Raw genomic sequence first — 22,126 nt, 5'->3', positions numbered from 1 at the left:
AGGTCTAAGGTCAAGGTCACAAATCAAGGTCAAATGTTATACAAGGTTTGTGCTTGTCCGTGTCATAACTTCTGATCTGCTCATAATTTAACAAAACTTGATACACATTAGTACCACCCCTACATATACTCTTTAACGACACCCCAGGTCTAAGGTCAAGGTCACAAATCAAGGTCAAATGTTATACAAGGTTTGTGCTTGTCCGTGTCATAACTTCTGATCTGCTCATAATTTAACAAAACTTGATACACATTAGTACCACCGCTACATATACTCTTTAACGACACTCCAGGTCTAAGGTCAAGGTCACAAATCAAGGTCAAAGGTTATACAAGGTCTTTATTTGTCTGAGCCATTAATATAGATTGCTGTATGTAGTTTGTTTCTGTACTCTTGTTGTAGAGTGGCTGCATACTTGATTTTATTTTGTGCAGCATTTACCTAATGCACCTGCTGTAACTGGTTTTAGAACCCATTTGTATTCACTGACGTTTTAATGCAGCGTGAGAGATGACTTTTTGTTTTCAGTCCTTTGTTTAGTCTCTTGTTTTCAGTCCTTTGTTTAGTCTCTTGTTTTCAGTGTTATCTTTTTGCTGTTTGTCTTGTGTGCAGCACTTTGGTTAAAGACAGATGGGTTTGAATAAATACATTAAATTTTATTTGATTTTGCTTCTTCCACTGGTTTCTGGTAACTACTCTCTCCGGATGAGGACCCAACAAATATCTCTGATGTCTGTATCTGTTCTTGTTGTTCAAGTGGTATTAACAATGCTCTCTTTTGTAAACAGTATTCGGATTAACATGGCTGAATGCTCTCTTGCAGCGGGATCCTACGACAACAAGATAATAATGTGGGATATTGGTGGCGTGGACAGCAGTTACAATTTCAAAGTTGTGTAAGTCATTTCCAGCAAACGACTGCAAAAAGGCAGTACCTTTTGTATAAAACAAGAGTAATAAATGTTTTCTTTGGGCTTTAATTTAGTTGAGATTATTGCAGATTCAAGACTAGAAGAAAACTGTGACATAAATTGAGAGAATAATTGCGTGTAAAACAAAAATTGTTAGGAAAGCTCATAATTTTAGTCATCAAAGGTGGAAACCAGGCCACGATTCTGTATTTTCTGGTTATTAAATCGTTTTGTTTGCACTTGTGTTTTCTATAAATTTACTTTGACTTCGTGGTTTCAGTCAGCTGTTAGCGTTGGAGGTCAGCGCCACACCCCTGCACATCTGTCTCCCCCCAGCGTCTCCCAGCACACACCTTCTGACTGCCTGCGAGGACGGCCTACACTGCTATAACACACAACTTGGTACCAGTAGCACCACAAAGAGGTACAAGCTGTTCCATTTCTTTTTGCTGGTCATATACTGGTAATCACAGAGGGCAGAGTAATAATTGTCAGTTTCACGTGGATTTTGTTTAATCAAATGCAGCAGCGGTAAGAGTTTCTTTGTTTTAAGACCTACTGATGGTGGTTTTAATCTGAAAACTGATCAGTAACAATCACTGTTGTTTCCTCAGCAGGTCCAAAGAAGCAGAGGTAACCTTTCCCATTTATAAGGAGGATAAAAACTATGAATACCACACCGTCGACGGTCTGAGTTTTCTTACCGATGACATAGTGGGTAAGTGAAGTTTTCGTTTACTGCAGTCTGGCTCTCCTGCAAGTCTCGTAAAAATAAAAGAATTGGAAACGGTGAGTCAGAAAAGATGCATTTGGCGCCTTTAGCCACTCCAGAGTTTGTCATCATGGCCAATAGTTTGGCACGTCTGAATCGGAAGTAGTTTAGGAAGGTGTCACATGATGGCGCTGTAGCAAAGTTACCGTCACTGAAGTCTTGATTTCCATCGCACTACACTGATTTTCACTTGTTGTAAATCTGCTTAAATATGACTAATTTTGAAACCTTTGCATAATTTGACATGAAGTCGGTTTAAATTTTTGGGTCTCCGGTTCACCATAGAGACGAGTGGTTCTGCTCTCTTCTTCTTTCCCTCTCTCCCCTGCTGCCTTTTCCTGTTAGCCGCTAAGGTCTACATGCACAGTTCCATTTACCTGTGGAGCTGGAGCAGGACCAAATGTCAGCGGCCCGACAGGAAGAGCAAGGCAGTGTGTGCTGTGGTTCTGGCTGAGCTGCAGTGGGCCAACACCGAGGTTCCTTACCTGGCTCTCAACACCTGCCTCGGTAAGCCCCACGTTGTCCGATCGTTCGCCCTAAGTTTAGGGTTTTCTTACCCGTAAATAAAAATGCTTTTTGATGTTTTTGCAGTTTCTTCAACACAGATCAATAAATACGGCATGCACATATTTATTCCGAGCCTCGGGGATACTTTTGTGTGATTTTCACGCCTGGGCTTTTGTTTTGCAGCTCCTCTCAGTCTCAGATTAGATAAAAAGCATCCGTTCATTACCATTTCCAAGTTTCTTCACAAATGTTCCCTCAAAAGTTCAAGTTTGTGTTTTGACTGGGCCTCTTCAACATCTTGTCCTGAAAACGTTTTGTTGTTGCGTCAGTTCTGTGTTAGCATTTATTATTTTTCTGTGCATAATTGGGCTACTTCTGCATATTTTCAGCTAGTCAGGTATCAAGACGTTCAGCTCGTTCAGAACATTACAGCTATGACTTTTAGTTTTTGTAGTGTTTATACGTTTAAAATGTTGGACTATTGTACTTTTCTTCCTCGTTTATCGGGAGATCCATAGTACCCTGAATCCCCACGATGTGAAAAACTGCGAACTAAGAATAGTAGTACAAGTATCAAGTAGTCGTTTATCTTATTTAATTTTTTAAGGTGTTTTAAACCTTTCCCACACTCTTGCAATATTCTAAACAATGTTTCTAAACTAAACGCTCTAAAAGAACACAGAATGTCATTTCCTTATCTGCCTCCGCTGCTCTCAGCCACCTGCAGGCGTTCTCGGCCACGCCCACTTCTCAGCTCTGCACGGAGAGCAGCTGATCAGCTGCAGCAGGAAGCTTATCCTGCAGCATGGGCTGCACAAAGGTGCAGCGAGTGCTAGATAATTAAAAATATATATATTTTAAATAAAAATTCCATGCTGATCGTGCGGTTCAATCCATCAATCAGCCAATTGTGTATTGTCCAATCTTATTTTGAAAAACCAAGATGGAGCGAGTCCTCGATAAACGAATTGCGAAGTAGCGAGGGACTACTGTACGTTGAACTTTCCTCAGATTCTTCAGTAACTTTGTGCTCTTTGAATTCTGTTTCGGCTCTATTTGTTTTCTTACGGTTGTTTTGTCTCCTACAAAGAACCGTACATACCATACCAACTTCTTTTGATTCCCTGTGGATTCATCCTGATTGTGTTTCGTCTCTTTATGCATTTTTTTTTCCTCTTACACGTTCTCAGTTTTATGTGTCCATACTCCTTTTGATCTATTTATACATTATTTTTGCTCCTCGTCCTTTCCTGTCTTTTATGTCTGTGCTTTTTCCTTATTTTTAAATGTTTTCTTTAATCCATCTTTCTGCTATTTGTGTCTTCTTAAGAAAAAAAAAAATCAAAATGTCTTCTTTTGAAAATATTTTAGCTAACACGGAAGGTCAAACTATTCGTCTTATATTTACCTACGTCAGCAAAGTCACTCGGCACTCGCGCTCCACTGGTTTCTTTGCTTACTGTTTAGGACCAGATGATGAGCGGTGTTGGGTGGTTGCTAGGCAACGGTGTTCCAAGCAAAAAGCCTAACTGCTGCTTTATCCTGCGTTTGTCCTCTTTAGGACGGGACTATGTAGCGTGTGGTGATGAAAAAGGCAGAATATGGACGTATCACGTCAACGACTTCCAGAAACACAGTTCTGGGAAACCCATTCTGCCCACTGAGGTATTTATTTCTCCTAAATATTTATTATTTTTTGTCTTCTTTCTTTAAAGTTCAGCCTATTTAAAAGCCACACACATTTTTCCTGGCTTGTGTAATTTTACCTGCAGCTTCCTGTAACATTACATCGTTTCGGTTAATTGTGAAAATCATTGTGGTTTACTGAAAAGCAGCCAGATGGTGGAAGTAGCAACTCTGTAAACAGCCAAGATGTAAACAAACCTCCACATGAGCCAAACGGTAAACAGTTAAATCCACTGCAAACATCCGATGCATCTTTATACTGTTGTTTTTGTCTCCGCTGCGTGTTCCAGTTTCTTGTGTAACTTAGGGATGTTTACTGGCATTTTAGGTAGCTCACATTTAGTTTGACTTCCAATTAGGGCTGGGCGATGCATCGAATATACTCGATGTATCACGGGTTTTTCAATTTACGATGGCTAAAATGGCTCTACCGCAACCATCGAGTATAAACTACTATAAGCCTCGAGGACTCATTTACAAGAGAGACCTGATTTCAACAAAGAATGATCGACAACAATAGACAATTATAAAAGAGACATACAGATTTTTTTTATCAAATTAAAATAAGATGGCAAAAACAGCTAGATTATAAGGCGAATGTAGAAAACTAAAATCAGGAACATGTCTGCGTTGGTCCTTGCCAGTAATCCAGCAGAAAAGCTGTTTGTTATCACATGTACCTGTGTGACAACTGGGACAAAGCTTTGACTCTTAAATATATTTTATTACTTTATGGAAAGAAAAAAAAAATATCGAGATATATATTGTATATCACGATTTATCTTAAAATATCGAGATATTAATTTTGGTCCATATCGCCCAGTCAAAGTGTGAAAATAAAAATCAGGTTATTTTGTCATATTTCTTCAAGGGAACAATTGGAACATGTTGTTTTGAATCTTCACAGTGCAGCACCCTCAGAAAGCATTAGTAATAAACTGAACTTACTGATCATATACACAGCTTAGGGAGCCAGTTTGTCTTGTTCTAGTATTATATTTCGGGTTAAGTAAAAATTTCAACATCAAACTTATAAATGTCAACATTTATGATTTCAGGTTGAGGTTCAAAAAGTTTGGCACCGAAGATATTTCACTCGTTTCCGATCATCGTCTCTTCCTTTAACATGAATAAATCAGTGAAACGTCACCCTTGACATATTTGAATTGACTTTTATATTTGTTTTGTCAGGTGTTGGAGTGGCCGTCCCCAGTGAGGAAGGGCCTCGGTCAGATTGAGGGTCCGTCCATCAACAGTGTGGCAATGGACCCGGAGCTTCACTACCTGGTTGCCTTAAGCGATAAAAACATGGTGATCATATGGAAGAGAGAAGAGTCCTGAAGAATATAGACTGTACGTTCTAATGAATATAATGACAGTTTTCAGGTACTCAAAACAAAAGTTTTTGACTTTTCAGAAGAGTTACCAAAGTTTAGTATTTTTTTAAGGTTTTTTTTTAAGAATTGGGTGTTGCAAATGTGAAGGGACATTTCCTAATTCACATTTTGGATGACACATCAGTTGTAATGCAAACATTCTACTGGGTGTAACAATCCTGTAGCTTTTTTATTTTCTTACCCGTTGGCAATTTATTTGATGGAAAACATATTTTATGATATTACCACTCTGATGCTCATCATCATGGGTTAGAGAAATACCACAAAACATTGTTTTAAAATGTTATTTTTGTACATAAACGTGAACTGTGTAGATGTTAACATGAATCTACTTTCTTTCGAAAAGTTACCATTAAATTGTGGTAAAGTTTGATATAAAGAAACATCCATTATCCCTGAGTGATGCATTTATTTTACATTTACCGAAAGGGTTGCTACAATTGTTCTGTGGACAGGAAAATGAAGTTATGAGTTCTTTGTGCCGCTTCATTACTTTAGTTCTGCACCATTATCAAATATTGTACTCTTAAATAAAAAGGTGCTAACTGTCCTTACGAAAACAACTTGTTCTAGAAGTGCTGACAGTGGTTTTCATTTTGCTTACACAACTTTTAAAATGGTGACACAAAGCTGCTGAGAATGGTTTCGCCCAACGTCAGTCGTTCACTTATTAAAAGAACCCAGTTAAATGGATGATGAGCATGTTTTGTATTACTCTGCTTTAATTAACACATCTTGAATCAGTGTCCTGTAGGATGAGTAACAGACAGCTGTTAGCGTTAGGTAATGTGAAGGTAATGGCGTAATGCATAAAGATGGGTTTGAAAACCAGTTTTGTGCAAAAGGCAGCTCAAAAAATTAATGCAGTCTGTTGGAGATTAATATTTCTCTTCGAAAAGTATGTGAATGCGTTTTGATTCAAGCGTGTGTATTTTGTGACGCTTAAAGAATGGATTTTAAATTACCGTAATAATTTAGCAACTATAGCTTGTATGATAATGACTGTTTGTAATACTAAGATACTGTTTTAAAAAAAATGTTTACACAATAGTGAATAAAACATTTTGTCCATGCCTTAAACTTGTCTGAAGTTTCTGCGGCTTTCCTTAAAATAAAACTTGATTTGAAGTGAATAGTATGTTTGAGACAAAACAAACAGAAAAAGGTAATCTCAGATCAGAATCATCATAAAACTTCGATCGAAACTATTTTTGAAAATTAGAGTGTTAAAATATAACAAGATAATAAAATAAGTGAGACAATCAATTTCTCCTTTAGTGTGACCCGAGTCATTTACATGCTGCTTAAATATTTAGGCATAAAAATAGGTTTTAAACCATATTTTGCAACTGGATGTTTATACCGCGTTCATTTTCTTGGAGGGTCAAAAGAGCCGGGAATGTTTCACCCAGCTCCATACGCGTGTTGGTAAACCAAAGCTGAGGCAGATACATTGTGGGCACAAGTAGGCAACAAAATAACATGCATGGCCTGGAATAGTTTTAAAATAGAATCAGCTTCATAGTTATTGCATCAAGAGAACAACAAAATTCACACAAATGGGCTGCAAATGTGCAAAAACTGGTTTAAACCACTGAGGTCACTGAGACTGCAAAAATACACCTATTTTCTCACAATTTTGAGATGCAATCTTGTGAGAGACTAGCTTTAAACCACTCAACTAAAAGTGCAAAACAATTACAGAAAAAAAATTATTTGAAATACATTGTAAAACATTTGAGTTTTAATTTTGTATGGAATTGACAATTCCATTGCTGCAGGGAGGCAGATGTCCATGCAGTTGACAAGGGCAGAATGTGTTGAGAAGGGGGTGTGGATTCGGCTTGGCTCCGCCTCTCGCTGAACATGATTGGCTCAGCGCTTGTGACGTTTGCTCAGATCTTAGCTGACTGGCCAATAAGCACAAAGGCCTTTCTGTACCCTCTCGTCTCTCTAGCACTCAGTGCCTTTGTGCACTAGGTCGAGACGACGAACCCAATGGCCTCATAACGGCTATAGATTTTTCGTGTTTCTACGAGAACAGGGCAGCCCTGTTCACGCCCACTCCTCCGCTCCAAATGCGTCCGGGACTGACAAATATAGCGGTACAGATGCTGAGCGGTGTCACCATCAGGGCCAGGCCGAGGCTCCGTAGCCTCTTACTGGCCCCCGCAACCAAAACATTACCGCAGATGTCAGGCACCGGGAACCACAGATTTCGGTCCACATCATCGGCGCAGGGATTTTCGGAGCTAGCAAGAGAGCGCTCGAAGACTGTCACTTCGTTTTATAACCAGTCTGCAATAGACGTGTCTGCGGAAAAGGTAAGAAGTTGATTTTTATGCCGGTGTCGTGTCCCCCCAACCCCCCCAAGAAGATGTGAATGCATCCGTGGCTAGGAGGGAGCGAGCTAGCTCGATAGCAAAACTAGCGGTTAGCACAGTTGGTGTTGCGTTCAGGGACTGAGAAATTGCAGTAAATTTGTATGACGTCTAGGCTATCGATTGATGTTGATCGATTAAGACCAACCTAACAGGGTTATGTACAGTTCCTAAACAGAATAAGAAGTTGAGTAGTTGCTAAACAAAATAAGAAGAACGAGTCTCGTCTTCTTTTCCCATGTAAGGTAAATATGTTACGAACATCGCAACTCTGTTGGTTAAAGTGTTAAAATATATTTAGAATTTTCCTAATTACAAAAAAATGAAAATGGGGCAAGCAGATACACTCAGGGCTGTTCTTGTTTCCATTACACCCTTTAGGACGTTGTATTCATAATTGGTATATACACTTTATATGTAAGTCGCGGGGGTGTTCAAATGTCCCAAGTTGTCCTCAAATCCCTGAAGGCAACGTAGGAAGAACAAAATGTTTGGCTCGCGGAAATTAAACAAATAAATAAATAAATAAATGTACAACAACAGCGGTTCGTTATAACAACTACCAACAATTTAAGAAAAGTGACGATGTTATTTGAGCAACAACAGAATTTCCCAATACGAGCTAAACTTTCAACAATAGAGAAATTAATCATAGGAAGTGACTACTTAAGACAGCATGTCTTCTGGAAGGTCTGGCTCATTTTGGTTGAAATAAAAAAAGATGCACTACTGATTGTATAATTGCTTACAGACATTTTGTCATAAAGGAGTAGCCCTCTTATAGCAATCTGATTTAAAGTTATTTCAAATAAGGAAATCAAACTTAAAAAATGGTTATCATGAACTTCATCATAAAAAAAAAAAAATTACTCATGTAATTGTCTAGATCTACTGAATGTAATTCTGAAATGCAGACCCACACGCAACGTAAACAAAGAACTTGCTGAATGTATGGCCACCATGTACTTGACCTGCATTAGCATGCCCATAGTCTGTAGGTAAACAAATATGGCAGATTAGGGCAATCAGTAGGAACGAATCTGCTGCTAAATACAAAAAGAAAGCTTAGGACAATGTTGAAGAATAATGGAGAACAAGCAGGTTGTTTGAGTGCCATAAAGACGGAGCTCAGTTTTTGCAAAACATTTGTTAGACCGGTAAGTTTAATGTTTGACCTATTTTTAGTCACCTTGGCCTTTTTCACAGGTAATTTAAATTGTGTGGTAGCTGGTTGCAAATTTTGCTTACAATTATTTTATGAGAAAATACTGTATGGATTGTTTATTATTGTACAATTTTATTTTTTGTCCATCTTCTTGACGCTTTCATCAAAGACCTTTTTAACTTTGTCCACAAAATTTTCATTCCTCACAGGGTTCTTATTGGGAAAAGGCAAATGATTTGTACCTCCAGGAACTTGGATGACTCCGCTTGTAGCACGATTACCAAATGACTTTAGTTTAAAATGTTTTGAAATTTGTCAAGGTTCTTTGTCATTCGCAGTTAAGTTTCATTCATTTAGTGTCATTCCGTTTAGTTATACAAATTTAATACCATCCTTCTGCAATATTTGTTGTTAAAAAAAAGTGGTGAATAAGAACTAGACGTAGCATCAAATATGATAGAACACACACGTATATGAATATTTAAATCTGGAAGGTTAAATTGTGCTACATGTACCCAACCTTGTAAGTCATTCGTGTTTCCTAGCCTCACCATAAATTGCTCTGAGGCTGCTGTGCAATGGACCTGGAAGAATTAGGTCAAATATTTATCTTGCCAGTTACTGCTTGTACTTGCAGCTTTTATACAGATGGACGCCTCCCCCTGTTCTGTTCTTGTCTGAGGCTTTGCTCAACTTCATATTAGGACAAACAAAGCTACATCTCATAAAAGGAATGGTTGTTTGTCTTACGTGCACATGCTAAAGTTCATTTGTTGTTTGTGCTGGGATGAAATCCAATCTCATGGTTTGGTAAATCACCTGCAGGCGTGGTCTGACTGGTCCAATCTGGTCGGTTTTCTTTCCTTGTCAAGATGAGACGCATTCAGTTACACATTCAATGTTAATGAATTGTCATAAAAAATATAAACTTTTAAAACTAGAACCAACCATAAGAAATGTAATTGACCTTAGCTATAATTGAAAGTCATTCTGGTTATATGAACTGTTAACGCGCTGTTGTTGAAGGATGTTGTTGACCATCATGACATGTCTAATGGTCTGTGTTGCAATCATGTTACATAAATGGGTTTTCTTGGCGTCGTGGTGTTTTTCCAAATATGTAATTTTATCCAGACCGTTGCTGCAGTGAGCTTCCTTAGACTTGTCAGATTTAGCTCCCTTAATACTAATTGAAATTTAAAATATGCTTATATAAATTCTAAAATAATCTGTAATGTATTTTTATTTTATTGGTACTTTTTTTATAGTAAATTCCAGAAATACGTTATATATAAAGTTTATTTGTTTGACTAGGCCTGTCACGATAACAAATTTTGCTGGGCGATTAATTGTCTCAGAAATTATTGCGATAAACAATAATATTGTTTGAAATTTGACAATAATTTAAGAAGAAATGTTTATTTGCTTTTGCATGTAGTACCTTTTTTGACCACTGGATGGCAGCATAAGTCTGTTTGAACCAAAGGATGGATAGTGAGGGAACGAGCAGCGTGTCTCTAAGAAAAATGGGATAGAGACCCCTTGACATGATATGGGCTGTCTCTCTTGGGTTCTCAAAATGGCGGACCCTCTGTGTGGTTTGAGCTCTTCAGCATAGCATTTTTCACACAAAGCTTTTAATTAAAAAAAAAAAAATCAGTAAACAAGTTCTCAGCTTCTTTTTGCTGAGAAAAACAACTTTTTACACGACGGCACAGGTTTCAACAATGAGTTTTAGAGCTTTGACAAGACGGAGTTTTTTTCCTGAGGTTGGCCTGTTAGCTTAGCTTGTAGCTTAGCTTCTCAGCTTAGCTGCTTTTAACGACCCAAAAGCACGATGCTGGACGGTTAAACAGATTTTAAAGAGAAAGGGAAGTGAAGAGCACCGGAGTTGAGCCTTTTTTCATCCAGTGTCTTCAGTAGAAAGAGAGACACGAAGAAACGATAAAGCCGATAAATGAAAATGAGGCTGATGATTTTCTTTTATCATGCGATTAATTGATTTATTGTTTATCACAACAGGCCTATGTTTGACTTGTGTTTAAACATTCAACTTCTAGTACCCTTTTTTGTTTTGTTTAATAAACTTGAATATACTTGGACATAATAATTTAAATAATTCAGGTCTCTCTTGTAAATGAGTCCCTGAGGCTCTGTGGGATTACCCTGTATAAACAAAGGTTGAATGAAAAAAATAAAAATAATCAAAACGTTTTTTTGAGACCTTCTAACAAGGTTAAGTCGGGTCATCTGGACTTTTCTCCCTGTGTTATTGAGCATGCATCAGGACATTTTTTAGACATTGCTCTTTGTATCATGTTTTTAATAATTTGTCAGGCTTTAATGATCGCCCAGCATCCTTAACTTGCAGTTGTGATCATGTTTATGACTTTGCATTTTTGTTTGCGTCCCCAGGCTTCAGTGCGACTAACCTTAGCAACCCTCCTGTATTCTGGGAAATCTCCTGACGGACACCACATCCTGGTAAACATTTTCCCCATACGGAGTTCTGCAGAGTGAATGTTAAAACAACCTGGCTGCAGGGACTCTACTTAGGTCAATCTCACTCTGTATTATTTCTGTGTGTGTGTAATCTCAGAGCAGTGGCAAGTACCTTCACAAAGAGCTGCCTGTGCGAATCGCCCACCGCATCAAGGGCTTCCGCAGTTTACCCTTCATCATCGGTTGCAACCCCACTATTCTGCAAGTGGTAAGGACAACAATCCTTCAGCATTCTGAGATAGTCTGGATTAACAGAATGTGGAGTTATATGTGAAACGCATCGTTGCAGCTGATGCTATAATGGAAAAATGAATGAACTTTGAATAACAGTAGAGGTTTTTCGATTCATAGTTTTCCAAAAACTTGGAAATAAAGTCAAATTTAACTTGTTTACTAATAAATAATACTGAAAATTATATTTAAAATAACTTGAATACACATTTAACCAACTCTTTTAACTCTGTGCCAACAAATGATGTTTTAGTGCCGCTTGCATAGAGAGTAATAGAATTTCTGGCTGTGTTGCAAACGTTTCTCAAAAGTCTTGTTGAAAAGAGTGGAAGTTGGTGAGTCCATGTGGGTGCAACGTTTCTGCTCCTTCTGATAAGAGCTGAGGACAATACCTGCAAAATCAGCACATTTAGTTGGCCTGGGAAAGAATGTCAGCTGTACTTTTCTCACTGCAAACAAAAGCCTAATGCTCGTGAGGATTAGTTGATTATTTTGTCCAGAAATCCTCCTGCTCCACTGCTTTTGATCCCACTAGGGAGGATTGGGTGTCATTCAAGAGAGAGAACAAGGGTGGTCAATCCCAAGCTCCTGGGTTTACTTGGACAAGTTCCTGAATTGATCTAATTTGTGAGCTTTTCATGGTGGCTTGTTTTCGATGTGTGTGAACAAGTTCACACACATTTGAGGATCTGTGGTTCATGACTCAAATCACGATTCAGCCTTGTAGCTCTTGAAGTTTAGGTGTTGGGCCATTTTCATGTGTGTAGTTAGAAAAACAGTTCTTGGCAAATTACGCCACTATTACATCTGACTGTGCTGGCTGAGTCTCACAGTCAGTACAATCCCACTGATGGTCTTTTTCTTTTAATTTTATACTGAAACTCATGTGACTGGCTTTAAGTTGCATTCAGGCAACTCTTCCTGTTTTAACTTATCAAATCATGAGCTGCACAAAACTGTGTGTTACAGGACTTTAACAAAGTTATAGCTTTATTGGCAAACACGTTTCCCACAGTGCATGACCAAGAGGCTAGTCATGGGAGTAGACTCAGGCAGCGGTTAAGCAGTGAGCACGCTACACTGCTGGTGATAATCCAGTGTAATTTAAGGAAGGACACATTGTTGAAGGAAAAAAGCTATATTATTACCCAGGGTTGTAATGGGACACCTAAGTCACAGTTTGGTATGAACTCGGTAGGCTTTCTCAACTGTGAACTTTACTATAAAATAAAAGTGTTACACTTTTACAAAATAAAAGTGTATTTTTTTCATATGACCTGAACTGTAAAGTGTCCTACAGGTTGTGTATCAAACAAAAAGTTTGGTAGCTGGAAGCTAAAAGTTGCAAAAAGCTAACTGAAAGCCAAAAGTAGCAGAATGCTATTTAAAAGTAGTAAAATATATTGAGCTAAAAGCAACACAGGGTTAGCAAGAGGCTAGTTAAAAGCTAAAAGTAGCAAACGGCTAGCTAAAAGTAACATAAGCTAAAAACTAAAGTATAAGAAAAAAAAATAGGTTATGTAAAAGCAGACTTTAAAGATAATGTGTTTGAAGGAATTAAGGAGGTTTCAGTCTTATTTTTATGGGGAGATATTTGTAAGTAAAGTAAAATATTTTGAAAAGTATAAAAGTTAAATAATAGTGAATGCTGACTCAGCATTCATACAATAAAGTGTGACCCCGTTCCACTGAACTTCCCAGTGGGCCAAGTGCAATGTGAGAAAATGAAACTGGATATGAAGAAACGCTGAATCAAAGCACAAAGTTTTCCACCGAACTTTTCAAGGGGATGCTTATTTTGTGAAACTGCTTGCCATACATGCACCACTTACTCTCGTGACATGCCTTCATCGTCTGAGAATCAGATAGTAAGATAAAATTCCAGACACAAGTTCTAACATGCTCTAACCTCCCATCAATTTATACAATCTTGCAATAATCCCAGTTGCTTTGGGCTGGTCATTTTCGCCGCATGTCAGATAAAGTACTCTCTAAACAACGGTTGTACTGGAAACTGGCATCAGGCAAAAGATCCATTGGAGGTAAGCATAAGCGCTACAAGGACTGCCTTAAGGCATGGCTGAAGAGATTTTCCATCAACACAAACATGGGGAAGCCTAGCGCAGCATTGACCAGTGTGCCGTTCAGCTACATACAAGTACGCAGAAGATGCTGAGTCAGCACAGCTTATTGCATCTAGAAGTAAACACGAAAGTGCAAAGCGAGGGCAGCGACTACCTTAGAAGACACCGACCATATGGGTTCGACATGTCGGAGGCTCTTTTGTCCCCAGATTAGTCTTCTCCAGACACAAACCCAGACCATCTACAAAACCCTGAAGGTCACTGATCATCTTTGCGATGTGATGAACAAACCTGACACTCTCTTGCACCCGTTTGTGATCACTGGTTAGCAGAGATTCAACACAGTTTTTTGTGTTTTTAACCAAACATTCATGTTTTTAAGATTCTGTGTGTTTTTCTGAACCAGCCATTCATTCTTTGTTTGACGTAAAGTGTTAAAGTAGTACATTCCTTTTGCTTTTTTTCTGTAGTGGTCGTTAGTTTTTTTTTTTTATTCAACCTTTATTTCTACAGGTTAATCCCATTGAGCCTCAGGGACTCGCTTACAAGAGAGACCTGATTTTAGCAAAGAGTGATAAAAGGAAAAGTAGCAATAAAACAGCTAGATTGTAAGGCGGTGTAGGAAACTAAAAAGAGGAACATGTCTGCATTGGTTTTTCCTTGAACTTAACAGATGTTTGAAGCCACTTAGAGAGGTCAAGGTCGAGAGCTTCAGATCTTTTTGCAAAATGTTCCAGGAAACGGGAGCGGAGTAGGAGAAGGACCTTTTGCCTAGTTCAGTCTTCATTGAGGGAACACTGCAGGTAATAATGTCCTGAGAGCGCACACTGTAGCTGCACTCACGCAGAGACATGTAGGAGGAGATGTATGAAGGCAGCAGACCAAGAAGTGATTTAAAGATGAAAATGAACCAGTGGGAGAGTCTGTGTGACGTTAATGATGACCATTAGTTAGTAAAATACAATTAACTATGGTGTGCGCCTGCTTCTAGATGGGAGCGGTGGTCACCTGTGGCTAACGTTGTTTAGCTTCTTCTTCACTACAGACTCGTGTTCGGGCTGCTGTTTAGTTTACTGTATTATTTAACATTATTAGAGTTTAGCATGTCTCTTAGATTGCTTAGCGTTTGTTTAACATATAGCTTAGTGTCTTAGATCTTTGTATACTGTTTCTTTTTAAACTTTCTATTTTTGCTATTTTTGGGTGTAACTGGGACCTTGGGTACACAATTTTGTTCCACCTCATGTACCGCACGTGATGTGAATGACGATCAAGACACTTGAACTTCTTGCACCGTCCTAAATGTCTGTACCGAACTGTCACAGTACTAATACACCCCATTACCATTATTGTTAACCTGTTTAGAAAGAAAGAGAGCTCGTAAAGGTGGGCCGTTCTCTTTGCTCATTAGAAATGCACAACTCCAGTGTCAGTGCTGGCATATCGCAGTCACACTGTTTTTGAGAAGCACGCACATCCACTCCTGCATATCAAATGAACTGGCAGCAGACGTATCGATCAGTGATTGACTTGACCTACCGTAACAGTTTAAGACGCAAATATGTAAATGTAACAATGTAAAAAAACCAACAACTTATTTTTGATTGGGATATTGTTTAACCTCCGCATTAAAAACAGTTGCCAGGATTGCTTTCTTCCACCTACGTAACATCACTAAGATCAGAGGCATCTTGTCCAACAATGATGCAGAAAAACTGGTCCATGCATTTATCACAGCTAAACTGGACTATTGCAATTGTTTATTATCTGGATGCTCAACAAATTCTTTTAAAAGTCTTTAGCTGATCCAAAATGCAGCTGCTAGAGTTTTATGCTGGTAGGAGAGAACATATTATTGTCAAAGTCAGCTTATAGTTCAAAATCTTACTTTTAACATACAAAGCTCTCAACAACCCTTATATTACAGATCTTATTGTTGCATATTTTCCTAACAGAGCACTTCTCTTGCAGACTGCAGGTTTACTTGTGGTTCCTAGAGTTTCCAAAAGCAGAATGGGAGGAAGATCTTTCAGTTATCAGGCTCCTCTCTCGTGGAACAAACTTCCAGTTTCTGTCTGTGAGGCTGACACATGGTCCAGTTTTAAGACTGGGCTTAAGACGTCCCTTTTTGATAACTCCTGTAATTGGGGTCATCTTGGGTTTCCTGAACTATCCTTTAGTTATGCTGCTATAGGCTTAGGCTGCTGAAGGACAAATTGACCACATTTCCTCACTCTGCTGTTGTCTTTACCTGCTCTACTCTACCTGTTTGTATTTATTTCTATCCTCGACGTGTGTTTTTTGTCTTTCCGCCTATAGAAAGTTCACCTGGACCTGCCATTCTGTGTTTGTTTCTTCTTCCTGTCGTCTCAAACCTCAGCCGGTCAAAGCAGATGGTAGCACGTCCTGAGCCTGGTTCTGCTGGAGGGCTCTTCCTGTTAAAAGGGAGTTTTTCCTTTCCACTGTCGCCTTTGTGCTCAGGATGGGAGACAGTGACGAAGGATAGATAATTCTAGTAATTGGCTTATTTATGTATGTGAATGTTTCTGTACGGTGCCCTGAGATGACCTCTGTTGTGACTTGGCGCCATAAAAATAAACAGGATACAAATATTAGTCATTTTCAAGTATTTGCCTATATAACGTTAATGGTTTTAACATGCTGAATGTCATATAGGTGACATCTATTAATGCGAATTCTCTTGTTCTTTAGTTTTCATGTAGTGAACCTGGTTATGTAGCTAACGTCAGCGTTTCTGTCCAGCTGTATGTTTTCGTCACTTTTCAGAAGTTCTGTTTCTTCAGAAGAAGAGCAACAACAACATTTGCTCCCTGGCAAGTCAGTGGGAACACATTGTTCTCGTTTATAATCCCTCTAAATCACTTCGTACGGATGTTGGCACACGTACAAACGGATATTATAAAAGCAGTGACTTGAACTTGTAACAGAAATAGTTTGTTTATGACACATTAGCTGAGTCTGCATCTCTCTCAGCCGGTTTCTGCCTGTAAGCTTCTCAACTTCTGTTTTGTTGCGGATGAACTTTCACCCAGATTCTTCCTCCCGGTGTCCTACAGCTTTCTGTGATTGTGTAAAACAGAACTCCCTTTGTAAGCCACCTGTTGAAATGTAGGCTGTATTGATAAACGTGACATAAGGTTTATTGCAGAATGTTATTCCGTGTTGTGCGCAGAAGAAATTGTGCCCTGATGTAACCTGAAATGCTCCCTAGCCACATGAGAGCTTGTTGGCAACGCTCTGGGGCCTATAGAAGGCCCTGTGCCGGTTTGTGTGATGCCGTCAGCTTGAACAGATTGTTCCAGAGAAACATCTCATCTAAAACCTTTTTGTCTGTTTGTTGTTGTGTCTCCTGCAGCATGAATTATACATCAGAGCCTACCACATGCTGAGTGACTTTCCCCAGGTGAGTGTTTCATACAAACAGGAAATACCGCACAGACGCGCTCAGACAGACACGCAGACTCGGGGTAACGAGTTCAATTTCAGCATTTCTCAGGGAGGAGTTTGATTCGGAGCAAAACAGGAAGAGCGAACATTTACTGGTAAACCTCTGACTGGCCTGCAAGTAGCAGCTGTACGATTGGTCGAACAGCTCTGCTCCGATGTAAACACTTTAAAAACAATGTGTTTACAGATTACTTGTCCTTTGCTTCTTTTGTCACGCACGTTTCAGAACATCTAACAAATGTCAGTATCAGACAAAGATACAACATGCTGTTTTTAAACTAAGATTTCATTTATCAATGGCAAACAAAAAAAATCTTATGTTAAACGTAATAACTGGTTGTGCCATTCTCGGAGGAGGAATCGTCGTCCTGCTGCAGAACTGAACGGTGCTGAGCTGAGGTCACAGATTGATTGATGTTGTTTGGTAGAGAGCAGAAGTCATGGTTCCGTTAGTTCTGGCAGGTCCTAAAGGAGCAAAGCAGTCCCAGACCATCACACTACCACCACTGTTTTTAACTGTACGATGTTATTTTCATGAAATGCAGTGTTGTCAGTTTACGCCAGATGTAACGGGATGCAGACCTTCCAAAAAGTTCCACTTTTGTCTCGTCAGTCCACAGATTCCATCCATTATCTTTACCTACTTCTTCCTTTTCGCGTTTCGGTGATCAATGCGCAATAGGCGGGGGACACCTCGGACAGGTCTCCAGTCCATCACAGGGACACGTGGAGACAAACAACCATGCACACTCTCACGCACACCTACTTATCAATCAGCCTAACATGCATGTTTTTGGTCTATGGGAGGAAACCGGAGTACCCAGAGAAAACTCCCTGGTGCATAGAGGGAACATGCAAACTCCACCCAGAAAGACCCCCAGCTGGGATTTGATCTGGCAACCTTGTTGCCGAGAGGCAGCAGCTCCATCGACTGTGTCGCCTGCCCATTTTCCCAGAAGTCTAAATGTTCATCAGGATGTTATTTTTTTATTTTTTTTTTAAATTAAACATGAGAGAGATCTTTACAGTGATCTCCTACAAAGGACGTTTTTCTTTTTTTCTTATTGTGGACTCATGAACGCTGGTCCAAAAAGCTGATCACTCGTGGGACGGTTGACCTCTGTGCTACGTGCTCTCCATTTGTAGATAACGGTCCCATTTAAGGGATTTCTTGATTCAATAGATCTGGCAGTAATGTGTGACAAGTGAAATTGAAGTTTTCTAAAAACTGGTTAATAACTTGAGTTATGATTTCACTAAAAAGGCGCTTGGTTTTTCACATGGGAACTTTAGTTTGAATATGTTTTCTCTCTTAAAATAAAATATTCATTCAAGTTCATATTTTTTGTATTTATTTATTTTTGTCTGATGTTACCATTTGTTTGATCATCTGAAACATGCAAATGTGACAAAAAGGCAGAAAAAGGGTGAATACTTTTTTTTACAACACAGTATATACAAAATGTGAAGAGATATTTGGACTTATAAAAAATGTGTTTTCAGAAAAGAAAATTTATCATCATGTAGATCATCATAATGGTTTTTGTTCTCTGTGCAAATAAACAATTTGATGCAGAAATGAAACAAATATTTGTACATTTTGGTCTTTGAACATTTTCTTATCCGTTTAAGTAATTTTCCTAAAGACCAATAAACATGATTTTTTTAAAATATTTTTTTATCGTGCTCTTAATAATTTACAAATTCCTAAAAGAAGTGAGGAAACATGGTTCAGCTGTTTGTAAAATCCTTTTCATTTACTTTTATCTGCATAAAAGGAGTCACTGATACGGGATCATTAATTTAATAACGGTAAATACTCGACAAGTCTAGTTCAGTTGTTTCTACTTCTTTATGTTTTTATATTTCCTGATCTGTCACTGGATTTACTTTTGACTTTAAAAAATCATTTCTTTTCTATTTAACAAATGTTTTCATCTCAACTGTGAAAGTAACAGGGCAAAAACAAAATTATAGCTACTAGAATAAACTGTGGACGAATATTTTGAAGATTTTTGCGACACAAACAAGTACATTTATCAGGGTGACGTGTAAACACAGAGGAAGAGTTCAGTTTGTATCACATTTAAACGGTAAGCAACATGGTGACACTGTTGATGAAAAACACACTGCTCAGGGTCTCCAGTCGGTTGAGACGTTTGTGTGTTTGGACAGATCGAGGACCAGGAAGCGGAGGCTCGTTTCTGTAAACTGGTGCAGCAGCTGCTGGATGACCACAAAGATGTGGTCACCATGCTGGCCCAGGGCTTCAGGGAGTGTCGCAGACACATCGAGGTAATGCTGCAGCACTCTCAGTGTGGTTATTTATTGTCTTTAATTGAATAAAGGGTCTAAAACTTTAAAATTAGGAGCCTCGTTCTAAGATGATAAAAGATGCATATTTGTTTTCCAGTCCCTCCGTCTGCAGCTGATGTTTTATTGGCTCCACTGTTGGAGCTGGTAATCGACTGTTGAAATCAACTGTATTTCGTTGCTCCTACAGGATGAGACCATCATCCGGAACTTTTTGGACACGACACTGTGCTCTCGTCTGGGAATCCGTATGTTGGCCACGCACCACCTCGCCCTGCATGAAGATAATGTATGTCTGATGGTCAAACTGGTTTTAGTTGTGCATTCAGAGTCCAGCATATAGCGTCTTTAGTAAAGGCTTGAATTTAAAACCGTGACATTTCCCTGTTCTCTGTGTAAGTCGATTTTTGGCCACGGACGGTACAATGTAACTGACGTGGGTTTTAAACCAAAGAGTTACTCAAAGGATTGTCAAAAGTTCTACCAGATCAACCAAACGGATGAGACCAGATTGTGTTGGTGTGCTCAGGTTTTGATTTGAACTGTATCCTATTCATTTACAGATCCAAATATTATGTTAAGGGACCGTCAAAGAAGCTGAAATATAGTAGAAAATACCGTCTTTAAAAAACAAACTACCAGCAACAGACTCGAGTCGTTGGTCAGTTTATTTGTTCAATTGTCCAACTCTGAACACCTAATTGGAAAAAAAAAAAAAAAATTAATTTTGTTAACTGTTTTGTTTAAGTTCACTAAATCTTTTTACTGGGCTGCTATTATTAAATTCACTGTTGGATATTCTCAAGTATTTTTGAAACATTTTTATGACTAAAAAGACTTTTTGTTTTTGTTTCAGCCTGATTTCGTTGGCATCATATGCAGACGTCTGTCTCCGAAGAAGATCATAGAGAAATGGGTGGACTTCGCCAGGTGAGCGTTTCGTCTGCAGGAGATTTCTTTACTGACTTCCTGCTCCTGGTCGAGCTCCATCTTGACAGCGGCGTGTCAGAGTTCAGCTGATAAGCGCTCGGAAACACGCGTTTGAGTGGCTGGAGCTGTGAAGGCGATACGAGTTATCACTAACTTACTTCCTGATGTTTAATCAAAAGACTTGTGTGTGGAGTTGATTAGTTTTGTCAAGTTTAAAGACGAGGAGCGGAGCATGGAGCAGTGGGGAGTGTCCGCTGCGAGCGGCGTAACTTCAAGTTGAAACGATTCGTTTATTTGCTCTGGTTTAAGGTTTCCCGTCAGGTCCAGGTTGTAATTTCAGATAATTGAGTTTAAAATAAAACTGACAGAATAACCGTTGTGTCCGTCACTCTGAGCTGTGCTTGAATTCCCTCCGTTGTCACTTTTATTATTGTTTAACAACTATTCATCTGGATGGGAAGGTCTTAAAAATAAAATAACCCGTTTGATTAAAACATTTAAAAGTATAGAGGTTTGAAAGAATGATTTATGAAAGTACAGCCCGAAGATGTCTAGCTTTACAATTTGAAAGAATGCTTAGAAATGTTTTCTAGCTCCTATTTTAGAGACCGTTAAACTTTATATTTAGTTGTAACGCTGTTGCATTTTAATAAGCACCTAAAAGTATTAAAGTTGCTGTGAATTTATGAGTTTTACAATATTCAATATTTGTATTGTGTAGTACTGCAACAAAGGGACACATTATTGTAAAAAACAAAAGACAGGCTGAATTATTTGTATATTTATTTCAGTTTTTAACCCTATTCAAAAATTTAAAATGCGTCAAAATAATAAAATAGTATGAGTTAATAGGATTAAAATGAGCTTTTATTTAATTTAATTTTTTCACATTTTTGCTCTTTGTATATTCTTTTTATTTTTTTTATTAGAAAAAAAGATGCTTGTCAGCTTTTTAAGAAGTTTAATCAGACAAATTTAAAAACAGCACAACTTCTTATTCTTATAAAAATGATCAAGAGTCTGTTTAGTTTTTGCTTCTTAATTGAATAAAACGGCTCTTTCTTCTTCTTCTCTGTAAATTTGGTTAAAAATGTCCAAAAGGCTGGAAACATTTCAGATTCCTCCATCACGCACGAGAGCCTTTCAAATTAAAACTTCCCTTCTGGTTGATGTAATGTTTCAAGCTGTGTCGGCGTGCACGTTTAGTAAAATCTTGGTTGTATTCAGACTCTACGTGATGACTAATCTGCCTGGTGCCCAACAGACGTCTGTGTGACCATCAGTACGGCAACTCTCCGAGGGTGAGGATTAACGGACACGTGGCGGCTCGTTTCCCCTTCATCCCGCTGCCTCTGGATTACATCCTGCCAGAGCTCCTGAAGAACGCCATGAGGTCCGAAAACGCACACCAAGATGTTTCTTTGTCTCGTTTCAGAGCCCGTTGAGTTCACACATCCACATGTGGAGCTCCAAACTAACATCAAATAAAAAAAATAAACGTTTCTTTATTTGTTCTTCTGGATGTCTCTTCAGAGCGACTATGGAAAGCCACCTGGACACCCCCTACAACGTGCCTGATGTCGTCGTCACCATCGCCAACAACGACATCGACTTTGTCATTAGGTGAGCTGCTAAATATTTGCTTTAAAGGTAACGTCGTGCCACCAGTCAGGTAGCAGAACCAGTCAGCTGACACCAGATGGAAGCTACTGCGTCTTCGGCTTACCAGTTTCATTGGGGGGGGGGGGGGGGGGGGGGGGGGGGGTCGGTACTTAACGG

General features: G+C 38.9%; 2 protein-coding genes across 2 annotated transcripts in view; both read left to right on the top strand.

Annotated features, from left to right (window-relative positions):
* The window catches only part of lrwd1 (leucine-rich repeats and WD repeat domain containing 1), a 16,171-nt gene extending 10,831 nt beyond the window's left edge, over positions 1-5,340 (top strand). Inside the window, exons 10-15 of the mRNA XM_037687270.1 lie at positions 824-896; positions 1,192-1,335; positions 1,529-1,629; positions 2,029-2,190; positions 3,752-3,855; positions 5,068-5,340. Coding sequence (XP_037543198.1) covers positions 824-896; positions 1,192-1,335; positions 1,529-1,629; positions 2,029-2,190; positions 3,752-3,855; positions 5,068-5,217 — 734 coding nt within the window. The 3' untranslated portion in view covers positions 5,218-5,340. The remainder of the gene's footprint in view (positions 1-823; positions 897-1,191; positions 1,336-1,528; positions 1,630-2,028; positions 2,191-3,751; positions 3,856-5,067) is intronic.
* A 1,904-nt stretch (positions 5,341-7,244) lies between these two features.
* bckdk (branched chain ketoacid dehydrogenase kinase) lies at positions 7,245-21,974 on the top strand. Its single transcript, XM_037687269.1, has 9 exons — positions 7,245-7,597; positions 11,235-11,303; positions 11,419-11,529; positions 17,013-17,060; positions 19,280-19,399; positions 19,608-19,706; positions 20,274-20,347; positions 21,612-21,740; positions 21,881-21,974. Exons 1-9 carry the CDS (start codon positions 7,352-7,354, stop codon positions 21,972-21,974), a joined length of 990 nt encoding a protein of 329 aa, XP_037543197.1. The 5' UTR covers positions 7,245-7,351.
* The last annotated feature ends 152 nt before the right edge of the window (positions 21,975-22,126 follow it).

Source organism: Nematolebias whitei, chromosome 14 (assembly GCF_014905685.2).
Source record: "Nematolebias whitei isolate Nwh7 chromosome 14, NemWhi1, whole genome shotgun sequence".
NCBI lineage: Eukaryota > Metazoa > Chordata > Actinopteri > Cyprinodontiformes > Rivulidae > Nematolebias > Nematolebias whitei.
This window is presented reverse-complemented; position numbering and strand designations above follow the sequence as displayed.

Bases quoted from the DNA above. Each gene is read 5' to 3' on its own strand.
- bckdk (XM_037687269.1), top strand. From the start codon at position 7,352: ATGCGTCCGGGACTGACAAATATAGCGGTACAGATGCTGAGCGGTGTC. The intron at 11,530-17,012 runs GTAAGGACAACA...TGTCTCCTGCAG, and splicing joins ACCCCACTATTCTGCAAGTG to CATGAATTATACATCAGAGC. The intron at 21,741-21,880 runs GTCCGAAAACGC...ATGTCTCTTCAG, and splicing joins CTCCTGAAGAACGCCATGAG to AGCGACTATGGAAAGCCACC.